At 35.1% G+C, this 14,444-nt stretch overlaps 1 protein-coding gene across 3 annotated transcripts in view; it reads left to right on the top strand.

Moving 5' to 3' along the window:
- Positions 1–14,444, top strand: part of TUSC3 (tumor suppressor candidate 3) — a 195,659-nt gene that overhangs the window by 108,829 nt on the left and 72,386 nt on the right. For all 3 annotated transcript variants that reach the window (XM_032618595.1, XM_032618594.1, XM_032618596.1), the window contains one exon: positions 9,234–9,323. In XM_032618595.1, coding sequence (XP_032474486.1) covers positions 9,234–9,323 — 90 coding nt within the window. The remainder of the gene's footprint in view (positions 1–9,233; positions 9,324–14,444) is intronic.

Here is a 14,444-nt window from a genome sequence, read left to right as displayed (position 1 = left end):
TGAATGGAAGAAACTGTTTGCAAATCATGTATTTGATAAGGGGTTGATATCCAGGATATATAAAGAACTCATACAACTCAGTAGTAAAAACAACAAACAAGTCAATTAAAAAATAGGCAGAGGATCTGAATAGACATTTTTCTAAAGAGAAACAGATGGTGCAGGTACATGTGAAAAGATGCTCAGTATTATTGATCATCAGAGAAATGCAAATAAAAACCACCATGAAATGTCACTTCACACCTATAAGAATAGCTATTATTAAAATGTCAAGAAATAACAAGTGTTGGAGAAGATGTGGAGAAAAGGGAACCCTCATGTACTACTGGTGAGAATGTAAATTGGTACAGCCACTGTGGAATAGCAATATGGAGGTTCCTTAAAAAATTAAAGTAGAACTACTATATGATCTAGCAATTCTTCTAGATATTTATCAGAAGAAAACAAAAAAACTAATATATATGTACCTCCATGTTCATTGCAGCATTATTTACAATAGCCAAGATATGGAAACAGTCTAAGTGTCCATCAATGAATGGATAAAGACATTGTGGTAAATACAATGAATATTATTCAACCATTAAAAAATTAAATCTTGCCATTTGTGACAACATAAGTGGACCTTGAAGGCATTATTATATTGGGTTGGCCAGAAAGTTCGTTCGGTTAGTGAATACGTCATTCAGTAAAGTTCTTGGTGAAACTGAAGAATGTGTGCTTAAAACCAAACGAATTTTTTGGCCAACCCAATACCAAGTGAAGAAAGGCTTACATGTGGAATCTAAGACAAAAACAAAAAGAGCAACCCCCCCCCAAAAAAAAAAACCCCAACAAAACCAAAGAGGGGGGGTGCGTCGTGCAAGTAGGTGAAATGGGCACAGGGTTTCAAAAGGTACAAACTTCAGTTATAAAGTAAATGACTATTGGGGATGTAATGTACAACATGGCAACTATAGTCAGTACTGTACTGCATATTTCAAAGTTGTTAAGAGAATAGATCTTCAATGTTCTCATCACAAGAAAGATAGTCTATAAATATGTATGATGACACATGTTAAACTAGACTTACTATGGTCATCATTTCCCCATATATACAGATATCAAACCATTATGTTGTACACCTGAAACGAATATAATGTTGTATGTCAGTTACAGCTCAGATAAAATAAAAGGTGAATCGTGAATCTCAGTGTGTTGTGCATCTAAGTGTGAGATGTAAACATTAACACTTTTAGAAGAAAACATAGGTATTTATCTTTATGATTGCTGGATTGGCAAAGATTTCTTGAAACAGACCATAATGGAAGAAATAACTGGTAAACTGAACTTCAGTGAATTAAGAACTTCTGTTTGCCAAAAGATATCATTAAGAAAATGAAAAGGAAGGCAAGTCACAAGCTTGGTAAAGATTATTTGCTATGTGTATACTTACTTATTTTATATATATAAAGAACTTTTAGAAAACAATAAGCAAAAGTCAGATAATCAAATTTTAAAGAGGAGTAAAGACTTGCTGGGTACTTTACCAAAACGTTCAAATTTCAGTAAACATATGAAAACATATTCAACTTTGTCAATCATCTGGATAGTCTGAAATAAAACTGCAGTATAGGGCTTCCCTGGTGGCACAGTGGTTAAGAATCCGCCTGCCTATTTCAGGGGACACGGATTCAAGCCCTGGTCTGGGAAGATCCCACATGCCACAGAGCAACTAAGCCCGTGCGCCACAACTACTAAGCTTGTGCTCTAGAGCCTGCAAGCTGCAACTACTGAAGCCCACATGCCTAGAGAGCTCGTGCTCTGCAACAAGAGGCCACTGCAGTGAGAAGCCACACACCACAACGAGGAGCCCCTGCTCGCTACAACTAGAGAAAGCCCATGCACAGCAACGAAGATCCAATGCAGCCAACAAAAAAAACCAAACAAACAAAAACTATAGTATGGCCTGCCATACCTCTACCAGGATAGCCAAGATGAACATACACACACACACATGCAGAGATAATGCCAGTTGTTGGTATGGATGTGAATGGACCAGAACTCTGAAACACTGCTAGTTGGAGTGTAAATTTGGTTGAAACTTCTGAGACATGTTTGGTTAGTCCACAAAAGCCTGGTATACACATACTCTGTGATGCAGCATTTTCAAAAAAATATCTTTACCCCTTTGGAGGGTTATGCAGGTAATGATTAGGAAGAGGCATCAGTGGACACCTGTTTTTCTAACTGTATTCCACTTCCTGATCTCAGTGTTGGTTACAAGGGTATGCTCATGTAAAATTCATTGAACTGTATGTACCCTTATGAATCATGTCCTTTTCTGCATGAATATTTTAGTAAATAGATAAATAAAATTCTAGTTAAGTTAATTACAAAAATTTAAATTTCCAAACTAATGAAAGCAGTGAAGTACTGGACATTTCAGTTGTTAAAATCAAAACAGGAAATATCAATTATACTTACTTAGAAAAAGAGTTTCTATAAATCTGGGCCGTTTTGCCTCTTAGAAGTTTGTTTGTTTAGTATGTTGTGAGAAGTGCCACAGCTCTGTGTGTAATTATAAATAAATACTGTAAATACATCTGTCACTACTTGAAATGACTCATGTTTAAACACCATGTTTAAGCCGGCTTTTCTTTTATTGAACCATTTCTTGGAATTTTGAATAAATCATGTATTAAGATGAATTTTTTAAAACTTCTGTAACAAACCATAGATAGTGTAGCTATTGCTATTTAATTTTAACATCTCATTTTAAAATTTGAGCATTTTCTCTTACGTGTAAGTAAAATTTATAATATTGGAATATATATATTTCCTATTAATGCATTAAATCACCAGACCTCATGTGGATCTAATAACTACCATAGTTTTCAAGTAGTCTGAATATAAACAATATTTTGAGATAGTTACTGTTATAATATGAAAATGTTATAGTATGAAGATATTTGCATTTCCCTCACTAACGAAAATCACAGGTGCTGCTAAAACTATTGTGATCTGTCAACTACATTCATAGTTGAAGGAAATGGTATATTAGAAGATAGTGAAAATGAAGATTTGCTTTTATCCCATTTAAGTACCCAGATCTCCTTCCGCCACTGCATTCTATGCACAGCCCCTTGGAGTCTGTGTACTGCTGTATTACTTGAACCTTTTCTGCTCTTATCTAAGAGTAACACCCCCACTGTGTACTAGATCTTATCGCATCTCATGTATTCAATGACAGTTTTCCAACAATTCTCCCCTCTTTCTTTGTCATCCTAATTTTTTCTTTTATTACTGAATCATTCTCGTTAGCAGTGCAAACATCTCCTTATTCATCCTAAAGGGACATGACACCATTTTCCCTTCCAGATATTGTTCTATTTACCTGATCCCTCTTAGAGCAAAACTCCTTGAAACAGTTGTCTACATTGTTTCCTTATTTTTTCATAAGGCTTTTGCCTCACTGTTCCATTGAAAATGCTCTAATCAAGGGCACAAATATTTTCCAGGGAGATAAATTCAATTTTTAGTTCTGGGCCTTCATATTACTGCTCTCTCTGTATCTACAGAACTGATGTCTTCATCCAGAATCACTTGTCTTCCAGGAGGCCACACTCATGATTTTCCTTACTTCTTTGACTGCTACTTCTTAATCATCTTTGCTCATTCATTTTTTATCTTCTGCACTTATATTGGTGTTAACAGGGGGTTCAGATCTTGGTCATCTCTATTTATATTTACTTAATTGGTGTCCAGCTTTAAAGGTTAAATACTGTCTAACTATTATTGAGTCCTAAATTTTATCTTGGGGCCAGATCTTCCCTGTAAACTCCAGACTGATAAATCCAACTAGCTCATGCTGTACCTCTACCTGGAAGTCTACTGGGTGTCTCCAAATGAACAGATACAGGACAGACTCCCCATCTCAGGCCCAAGACCTAATTCTCCCATAGCATTTGACTTCTCATGTTCAAGTCAAAAACCTCATAGTCTTCCTTTACCACTTCTTCCCTGCCATACCCCACAACTAATCTTTCAGAAAATCCTGTTGACTCTTCCTTCCAAATATGTCCAGATTCCAAGGATTTCTCACCATACCTACCACGCTTGTATGAGCTCTAATTATTTCTTAATCCACTTATTGCAGTAGCCTTTTAACTATATCCTAGCTTCCATCTTTACCCACCACACGGTTAATTTTCAAAATTCCAACCCAGGAGGCTCTGGGATCTGGCCCTGTACTACTTCACCAACCTTATCCATTTATCCATTTCTCCTCATCAACTGTCCTTCAGTCGTCTTGGCTTCTTTACTCTTTCTAAAAGATGCCAGACATTGTCCTTCAGTAGAGCCTGGTTCACTGGCTCTTCCCTCTTTCCCCAAGTATTTACATGGCTTTTAGACATCATCAGATCTCTGCTGAAAATGCCACTGCCTTGGAGAGGCCCCTCCCAACCACTCATTAGTATTGCAACCCCTTCTCTCATGAATTCTTTCCACCTTCACTGCTTTACTTTTCCTCAGTTCATTTATCATTGTCTCTCATATGATTTAACTTTTTACTGTCTGTTTTCTCCCTATAGAGTGTAAGCTCCAAGAGGGGAGTTTCCCCGCTTATATTTTTGTTCATTGTTTTATTCTTGGCTTCTGAAACAGTTCTTGAATATATAGTGGGTTCTCAGTATATAAATGTTGAATGAATGAATGAGAAATACCTACTTATTTTTTATGATTCAGAGCACATGTCACTTATTTAGGATTTTCACTGAAGGGCAGGGACTGTCTTTATCTTATTCATTGCTGTATTCCTAGTATCTAGTAAATACTTGGTATGCTCAGTTAATAATTGTCAAATGAGTAAATTAAACTGGAATGGCTTCAGAGAGAACCATACATAGACCCCAAGTGTAGAGAGGTTGGTTAGGTAGGAGTCCTAGGCAGGTACGGCATTAACAAGATGTAAACGTAGGCACTGCTTCCTGGATGGAGGGGGTGGAGCAAGAAGAGTGACCTGAATGAAGCATAGAGAGCCAGTTAAGGAGTGTGGGGCACGGTGCTGTTTAGGAATGTGGGACCAGGTTGTGGAGGGCATTGGGATAATAATAACTTACTAAACCTCCATAGCTTAAAAAGGTTGATGCTAATATACTCCTAATGTTATAGGCCCAGAATGATGAACTTCTCCAAGTGCTCAAGACAGATCTGAAACTCAAGTGTTCTAATTTAAGAGCCTCCGTCCTTAACTACTATGATATACTGCTGGGCAAAGTACGTTAAACATACCAGTGGTGGATCTTAAGAGTGTTGCAGGTCATTCGATAGATACTACTGTCTTTCAACTTCTTTTTAACTGTTATAGTTTTTAAGTATTTCAGTGTCTCAAATGAATAGTCAAGAAAAAATAAGTCTTCAGGTTGTTTTGTATTTGATCATTCCCCAGCGTTTGACCATTTTTGACCACCACATTCTTCTTTTTCAAAATTCTATCCTTGGCCTCTGTTACACTATATCCCCTACCTTCATTTTCTTCCTACTTCTGTGTCCCAGGTTCCTTTGCAGGCTCCTGTCTATGAGTTTATGAACTTACAAGTATTCATCAGTGTTCTAGCCCTCTAGGCCTTCTGTTTTTCTCACCCTATTTACTCTTCTTGAGCAATTTTATCCATTCCCGTGACTTCAGTGAACAACTATGTGCTGACAATTCCCAGATCTGTCGTTTTTCTTCCCTACACCTCTGTCATTAGATATATATGTAAATGTCTCTTAGACATCTCACTCTCCAAAGATGTTTTGAAATGGATGTTTTGAAAGTACATTAGAGTTAACCCATTTAAAAATGAACTCCCCAAGGCAATCTACAGATTTGATGCAATCCCTATCCAATTACCAAAGGCATTTTTCACAGAACTAGATAAAAAAAAAAAAAATCTTAAAATTTGTATGGAGACACAAAAGACCCTGATAGCCAAAGCAATCTTGAGAAAGAAAAACGGAGCTGGAGGAATCAGGCTTCCTGACTTCAGACTATACTACAAAGCTACAGTCATCAAAACAGTATGGTACTGGCACAAAACAGAAATATAGATCAGTGGAACAGGATAGAAAGCCCAGAAATAAACCCATGTACCTATGGCCAGTTAATCTACAACAAGGAGGCAAGACTATACAATGAGAAAAGACAGTCTCTTCAATAAATGGTGCTGGGAAAACCAGACAGCTACATGTAAAAAAATGAAACTAGAACATTCTTTAACACCATACACAAAAAAAATCTCAAAATGGATTAAAGACCTAAATGTAAGACTGGATACTATAAGAGGAAAACATAGGCAGAACACTCTTCAACATCAATTGCAGCAATATCTTTTTGGATCCACCTCCTAGAGTAATGGAAATAAAAACAAAAATAAAAAATGGGAGCTAACTAAACTCAAAAGCTTTTGCATAGCAAAGAAACCACAAAACGAAAAGACAACCCACAGAATGGGAGAAAATATTCACAAACGATGCAACCAAAAAGGGATTAGTCTCCAAAATTTACAAACAGCTCACGTGACTCAATATCCAAAAAGCAAACAACCCAATCAAAAAATGGGCAGAAGACCTAAATAGACATTTCTCCAAAGAAGACATACAGATGGCCAAGAGGCACATGAAAAACTGCTCAACATCACTAATCATTAGAGAAATGCAAATCAAAACTACAGTGAGATATCACCTCACACCAGTAAGAATGGCCATCATCAAAAAGTCTACAAACAATAAATGCTGGAGAGGGTGTGGAGAAAAGGGAACCCTCTTGCACTGCTGGTGGGAATGTAAATTGGTACAGCGACTATGGAGAACAGTAGGGAGGTTCCTTAAAAAACTAAAAATAGAGCTACCATGTGATCCAGTAATCCCACTGCTGGACATATATCTAGAGAAAAACATGGTTCAAAAGGATACATGCACCCAATGTTCATTGCATCACTGTTTACAATAGCCAAGATGTGGAAGCAACTTAAATGTCCATCAACATAGGAATGGATAAAGAAGATGTGGTACATATATACAATGGAATATTACTCAGCCATTAAAAAGAATGAAATAATGCCATTTGCAACATGGGTGGACCTGGAGATTATCATACTAAGTAAGTCAGACAGATAAAGACAAATATCGTATGATATTGCTTATGTGCAGAATCTTAAAAAATATGACACAAATGAACTTATTTTCAAAACAGAAACCGACTCGCAGACTTCAAAAAAAACTTATGGTTACCGGGGGGCAGAGTGGGGGGGATAGATTGGGAATTTGGGATTGACATGTACACACTGCTATTTTTAAAACAGATAACAAACAAGGACCTACTGTAAAAAAAATAATAAAACAGAGGGAGCTCCAAATCTTTGTTACCTTCTTCCCTTTCACCCTTAACATGCTTCTGCCTTATTCTGTATCTCATTGGGTGTCACCACTAACTACACACTGTTGCTCAAATCAGAAACCCAGAGGTTAGTTTTGACTATTTTCTATCAGATCAATCATTCACCAAAGTCTGTTGATTCCATCTCTTAAATATTTCTCCTGTTTGTCCAGATCTCTCAATTCTGTCACTACCATGGAATTGGCCACTATAGTCTCTCAAGCGTTTTTATGCATCAGCCTCCAAACTGATTTCTCTGCCTCAAGTTATACTTTTCTCCAGTCTATTCTCCATACTGTGACTAGTACCATCCTTCTAAAATACAGACTTGATCATGCATTATTTTTCCACCATAGTTGGAAATAGGAATATCAAGTGCAGCAGTAGAAGGCAGAGAAGGAATAGGCAGACAGGTAAAAGTAAAACCAGAAATACATACAGTTTCAGTGCTGATTTAGTGACTTTGAGGGTTAGGTCCCCAAAATGATAGAACTCTAGTATTACTGAGCATCTACTAAAAACAAAAATGTCACTTGCTTATACTATAAATGTGTTTATTCACTAGATATATCTTTTCCTGGATTTTAAAATATACTCTGCCTTTCACACTACTATATTATAATCTGTCTACAGAATAATCAACTTTAATATATTCTCTAAATCACTGACATGATACTCCTGTAAATTAGATATACAATTTATTTTTCTCACGTAACAATTTCACATTTTTAAATGACTTTTTAGGTGGTGCATCATTCTCTCTTTCACTTCGGGCCTAAATTCTAATGTACCTTCTAAGTTTACAGTGCAAATATTTTGTAAAATCTTGACTTTCGGGAAATACCTCAATCTATGCAAAGTCTACGTACAAGTCAAATCTGACTTTTAAGAAGTTTCAGTTTATTTCAGAGTTATTCTCAAGAAAGTGTGGAAAGGATTCAGATTAATCTCTATAATCCTGTTATATCATTTTTATTTTCTTCTGAAATATTGTGGTTCCCAAGAGGTTATGAAACAGAGTTCAGATTTATTCTCTGGGTTTAAAAATCGTCCATTAATTTGCCTCATCCTACTTTTCCCCTTTTGTATCCTCGTTTCTCCTTTAAAAATTGTGCAAATCTTGTATGTTCAGATCCCCAGTCACATATTGCTCATTCTGACCTTGAATCTTTGTTGATATAGCTACCTACCAGAGGTGGGCAGTTCAAATAAAGAGTGAGCTGGGCAAGTTCTGAGACAGTAGGAAGTGTTTTAACCTGAAGACATATTTCAGTCTAAAGATGTCCATGTTTGTAAATTTAAGCATGTATGATTTAAACAAAACATGCTTACATATAAGTTATAGTGATTGACTGTGACCTCTGGTTCATACTGTTTCCTCCCCCACCATCTCTGTAATGTCTCGGATCTTTAAGATTAGTTTTCCAAATGCAGCCTTTTTTGCTAGCTCTAGCAGGACTATGGCTTCTGTGCATTATTCCTGGCTATATCTGAGACATCGTGTTCTACCTGTACTTTTGACTAGCTCTAGTTAGGACATGGCAGATTATCAGTCACCATGCCAGATGCTTTACATATGTTACCCAGTTTATTTATTTACCCATTAATGTATGTCATCAGCGTAGTTGGTATCCCCAGTTTATAGATATCAAATCTGAGACGCAGAAGAAAAGTAACTTACCGAAAGTCCCATAGTTAGTAAATGAAAATGATTTTAATGGATGAGCTGTTACATGATATTTGAAAGATAGTTTCATGAGCATTTTTTTAAAAGAATGCAGTATTCTCTTATTTTTCAGTTTCCATGTTATAATATTGTACCCTGTTTTTTCAGTGTATAGTCTTTGCTATGACTTCTGGCCAGATGTGGAATCATATCCGTGGACCACCATATGCTCATAAAAACCCGCACAATGGACAGGTGGTAAGTGCATGTTCTGTGCATCAGTATTACGAACTTTAATCCTGTTTACATAGGAATCCGAAATTATGTTTAGCATTTAGTAAGAAAGGATTCTATTTGTAAATTGAAATGTATGTTCTTTCTCTTCTCGTTTACTACCTTCACCATGTACATACACACAACATGCACATATATATATATTTTTTTTTTAGGGTGAGGACTGCTTTAGCGTGGATTAAAAAAAATTCAGTGTACCTACTTATCAAATATATACACATAAATTATTTTTTCAACTTTGCAGACTGCTATGGCAATAATATGTAATGCCAAAAGAGGAAATAGGAACAGTCTGTAGCGAGTGTCCCAGCAATGATAAATTTAATTTAGCTCAGAAGATCATTAAGAACCCCGAAGCCATTGTATTAGGATGCCAGGAACTGTTGGCCAGAAAATTGAAAGTGAAATTGGTGTGTAGTTAAATCAGTAGCAAAATTTACATTAGTAACTGCTACTGTTTTGCTGCCTTCCCTTTCCTTTTGGTGGGTGGGAAATATTGTCATAGATCAACTTTGCAGAATACTGTCTTTGAGGCTTAGTATTAGGTTGGTGAAGATTACTGTTTTAAAATGTGCCTTTTTTCTCTAGCTTTTCTTTATACAGATTTTGAGGGAAGAATATAATGACACCCCTCGTGCATTCATCACCAAACTTAATTACCAGTTCATAACCAATCTTGTTTCATCTATTCTCCCATCCAGTTCTCTTTACCGCTGTTGGATTCTTTTGAAATAACTGCCCAATATCATTTCATTTCAAACATAAATATTTCAGTAGGTACCTCTAAAAGATGAGGCTTTCTTAAAAAATCATAACCACAGTACCAGAATCACACCTAAGATGGTAGTAAATTCTTAATTTCTGAATATTGTGGCTCTGAATGGAATAAAGTTATCCCATGGCCAATCATGTTATAATTTCTCTATAAATATAAATGTATAATGTAAGCTTATGAGGTTTGTTCTTCATTGCTTACAGTACTTCAAATATCTTTAATATTAAAAAAGCTAACAAGTTATTTCTTCTTCCTAAATTGTTTGTGGCTTTCTTTGAACTTCTTTGTGGAACTGTAATATAGGGGTATAGTTCACTTTACTTACTCTATGTACCCTGGTGGCTCAATTAGATTTTAAGGGCTGGTTGCTAGTTACAGTCACTGATACTATATAGTAACCATTTTGGTCTCATATTTTTGTCAGCATTTTCAGATTTCTTCTATAGGTGTCAAGAATATGGAGTCAAAGTTAGACTCTGGATAATCAGATGCTGTAGTAAATCAGACATGTCTTTTGTTATGTGTACTCTGTATTTTTTAAATAGAAAAGTGATTTGAATGTCTAATATTCAAAATTAATTTTACAGAAAAAATAATTGGAAGTAATTATCAAGCAATAAATTGTCCCCTTATCTTCAAGTCTTCCTGACCATCCTATTTAAAAGTGTAGTCCTTTTCTCTCATCCTCTTCCCCAATACCCATACTCACTGTCTTCCTTTCCTTTTTAAATTTATTCTCCATAGCACTTACAACACGTTATATAATTTACTTATTTTGTGTTACTTTTGTTTGTCTTTTGCCAGGACCCCAGTAGGGTATAAGCACTTGACAGCATGGCTTTTTATCCACTTTGGTCCCTGATATGTTCCTATTTCATAAAGAGGGCCTGACACAAAGATTTGATCACTATTGTGTTAATGATACTTAAAAGTGTAGATTTTGGAAATTGATAAAATTTTTATTACTGCCTTTTAATATTCTTATAACATTTCTTAGGCAAATAAACATATTAAGCATTGCTTTTTATTATTTGCTTAAATACATTTGTTAAAGTATATGAAAAGTTCATCAACATTCTTGTGAAATGTTTTAGCTTATGTAGGGGAAGAAAATATAATTTTCCCTCTACTGTTCTGAGTGAGATAGGGAAAAATGAATAACTCTCAGAGGTGGCTTAGAGCTCAGGCTTAAGTGCCATCTTCAGTTACAGACAGAAAGAGAGGTATTGAGGGAAAGCCAGTTGTGGAAGTGACCAGGAAAAGTAAGATAAGCAAAGGTGAGGTGTAGTGTGCAGATTTAAGTTTGCGGTTGCCTTCTCCATTGATAAGGATCTAAAGTTGTCTCCAAGGATTGTCTCCACCTGTAGATTGTCTCTACCTATGTCCTTGCTGGTAGAGAAAGGAGGAGGGACACCGTTGTGAATTTATTTATGTTCTGCTTTTAGGCAGATTGGAGAAGGCAGAGAACTTTTCTAGTATCTGCTTCTTCTCAGTGCCTTCAGCTTAAAATAATTCTTAGGCCAAAGTGGCATATTTTAAAGTGTTGTATTCTGTCACTCTTCATTCTCACTGTTATCTTCTTACCATTTCAACCATTACTTTGCTAAATCATGAGACTCTAATCCCCTCACACGTCGTTTACTGGAGTAAGTGCCAAAAAAATTTGCACTGATTACAGTAAAGTGACAACGTGGATGCCATCTATTGCTCACTGAATATATTCTAGGCACTAGACTTCACAAATGAGTATTTTAGGCCACTAGGTGAATATTCCTAAAGCATACTTTGACTATATTGATATTAATATGTGTGGACCAGAGTTATCAGTTAAATTGGAAATCCTAAGTGACTGTCCATTACTTGCCCATTGTAATTTTCCTTTCCAGTCTAAGACCTCTACTCCTTTGCAGAGAAACTCAGTGTTAGTGTATTTGTACTGTCCCTTGTCCCCTAAATATATGCTTTATTTTGCTGCTTCCATTCCTGGAATTTCTATCAAATCATGCCCATCCTTCAAATACCACCTAATTTGCCAACCCTCTGAAACGCATTCCTTAATTACGTTAGAAATTCTTCTTCCCTTTACACATTTATAAATATGTAGTTAGCCCATTTATGTATCTCTGCCTTCCTTTATAATAATATTTTTTAAATATTTTATGTATTAGTCAAATTCTTAACATAGGGAGTTGCTTTTAAGCTATTTTTCATCTTTACACTTACATACAGCTGGTCCTCAATGAATGTTTTATTAAATGATTATAAAGACTCACACTAGGAGATTTTGGTTTCTCGAATTGTATTATCTTAATTCTTTCCATTTATTTTTTGTCACTAGTCTGAATGATAATAGGATCAACATGTCACTGTTAATTCCGCATAAACCAGTTAGTAACCTTAATGTGACAGGAACACTTATTTCAAGGTTTAGATTAGATTGGAAAGAAATTTTCTCTATTGATTTAGAAAATGTTTTATTTGCCCCCTCCACATTGTTGTACTACTATTTTGTAAGTAGAGATTGGCATGGCCCTTAGGAAAAAGGTACTGTGATGGCCCAGAGGAACACATTAAGAAAACAGAATTTTCTATATTTTTAAAAGAAAAAAACTTTTCCTTCATACGTGCATCTAGTTTTCAGGGTACGTATTTTAGCTTTTCAGCACCTTAATCGAAAGACAGAAATGATGAGACTGAAACCTATAACCAGGTTGTTTAACGAAATGAATTTTGTCCCAAACTCTTCACGAAATGAATTTTGTCCCAAACTCTTCACCCTCATATTTTATAAAAACATTTTTTCTTGTATTTGAATAAAGTATTAGGATTGAAGGAAAAAAATCATGAAAGTCTTGGAAATATAGGAGCTTCTCGCTGCACAATCAATTGCTTGAGTGTGCTCTTGGCCAGAGATGTAGATATGGTTTTGGACTGCTCTGTTAATTACTAAGATGGTACTTACTAAGCAGTATACACAAAAGCAGGTTAAAGGGGCAGGAGAATGTTGCCCATTAGTATATAGCTCTTTTCTTGTTTTGCATTTTAACGTATTTTAGCAAAACTTCCCTTCCTGCTTTTTAATATGCATAATGTCAGCATACACTGAAACAGAAAATTGTTTTTGTTTTAATGAATTGATTTGCATAATAATGTGTTTTCATATTACTGGAACAAAATAGAAGATTAACTTTGCTTTATAAAATCAAGTGGTTACTGGTACAGAATTATACTTTAAACAATGACTGTCCATTAGAATAATAATAGTGAATGGTTTTCTTTATAATAGATGTGTTTAAATTTCAAGATATAACTTGAAAATTAGCACTATCCTTCTTTGGTAATTTCTTTATATTTTAACCTGTATTTCTAAAAAGAAATTACCATGTAGGATTTGTGTTTTTGAGAATAACTATAATTAGGCTATTTATCTCTTTCAGTGGCATGGAATAAAATGACAAAGTATCTTATGAATATTTGTAAAGGAATTTTATAATTTGGCATTAATTCTTATGACCAATGCACATTTAGTGGAGTAAGGTATATGAAACAGTAAGTTTACTGCGGTTTTCATATTTGTAACATAATTGAATAACCATTTACATTTTAAAGACTTATTTTTAGGTAGCTATTACACATAAATATCAGCTAAATGAATTCTAATTTTTGTTCATTTTTTCTAAATTAATTTTTAAAATATGTTTGGCTTCAACTATTTGATTTATGTTAGGTGATTTAAGAAATTTGTATTAAAATTGTTTATGAAGAAGTATTTCAATGTTAAAGTGAACTTAACTTTGTAAATACTTTAAAATTGTACTATGAAGGTCTGTATGGTTTCCAGAAATAGTTGGGTTGTTCCCCTGTGCCCCCCACCCCCCGGTTTTTCTGAAGTTGGTTTCTAAATAGAATTCTGGATGGTGATGAGTTCTTTTGTGTCAGACTTTTTAAATTGCCTAATTTGCTGTTTTTCCTGTATATGGGAGTTTTTAATGGATTTGGCGTTGTAACATCTAGTTTTATACCTTTTAAGCATAATACTGTGAGGTCAGAGAGCAGGTATTTTACAAATGAGGAAAAATAATAGTCCAAGTAGTAGAAGCCAGAATTAGAATGGTGGATCTTGTAACATGATTGAGAGTCATTCGAAGACTAAGTTGATAATAATTAGACTAAATATTTAAAATACATATTTAAAGTTTAGACATAAATGTTGTTAGTAACAGTGGTTAATGTTTGGATCTTGATGCTAACATCTATTTTAAAATTTTGACAGAAATTCTGAGTCTGAGGGCCCTGAGCAATCTATGAAT

The sequence above is a fragment of the Phocoena sinus genome, chromosome 21 (genome assembly GCF_008692025.1).
Source record: "Phocoena sinus isolate mPhoSin1 chromosome 21, mPhoSin1.pri, whole genome shotgun sequence".
NCBI classification, from domain to species: domain Eukaryota; kingdom Metazoa; phylum Chordata; class Mammalia; order Artiodactyla; family Phocoenidae; genus Phocoena; species Phocoena sinus.
This window is presented reverse-complemented; position numbering and strand designations above follow the sequence as displayed.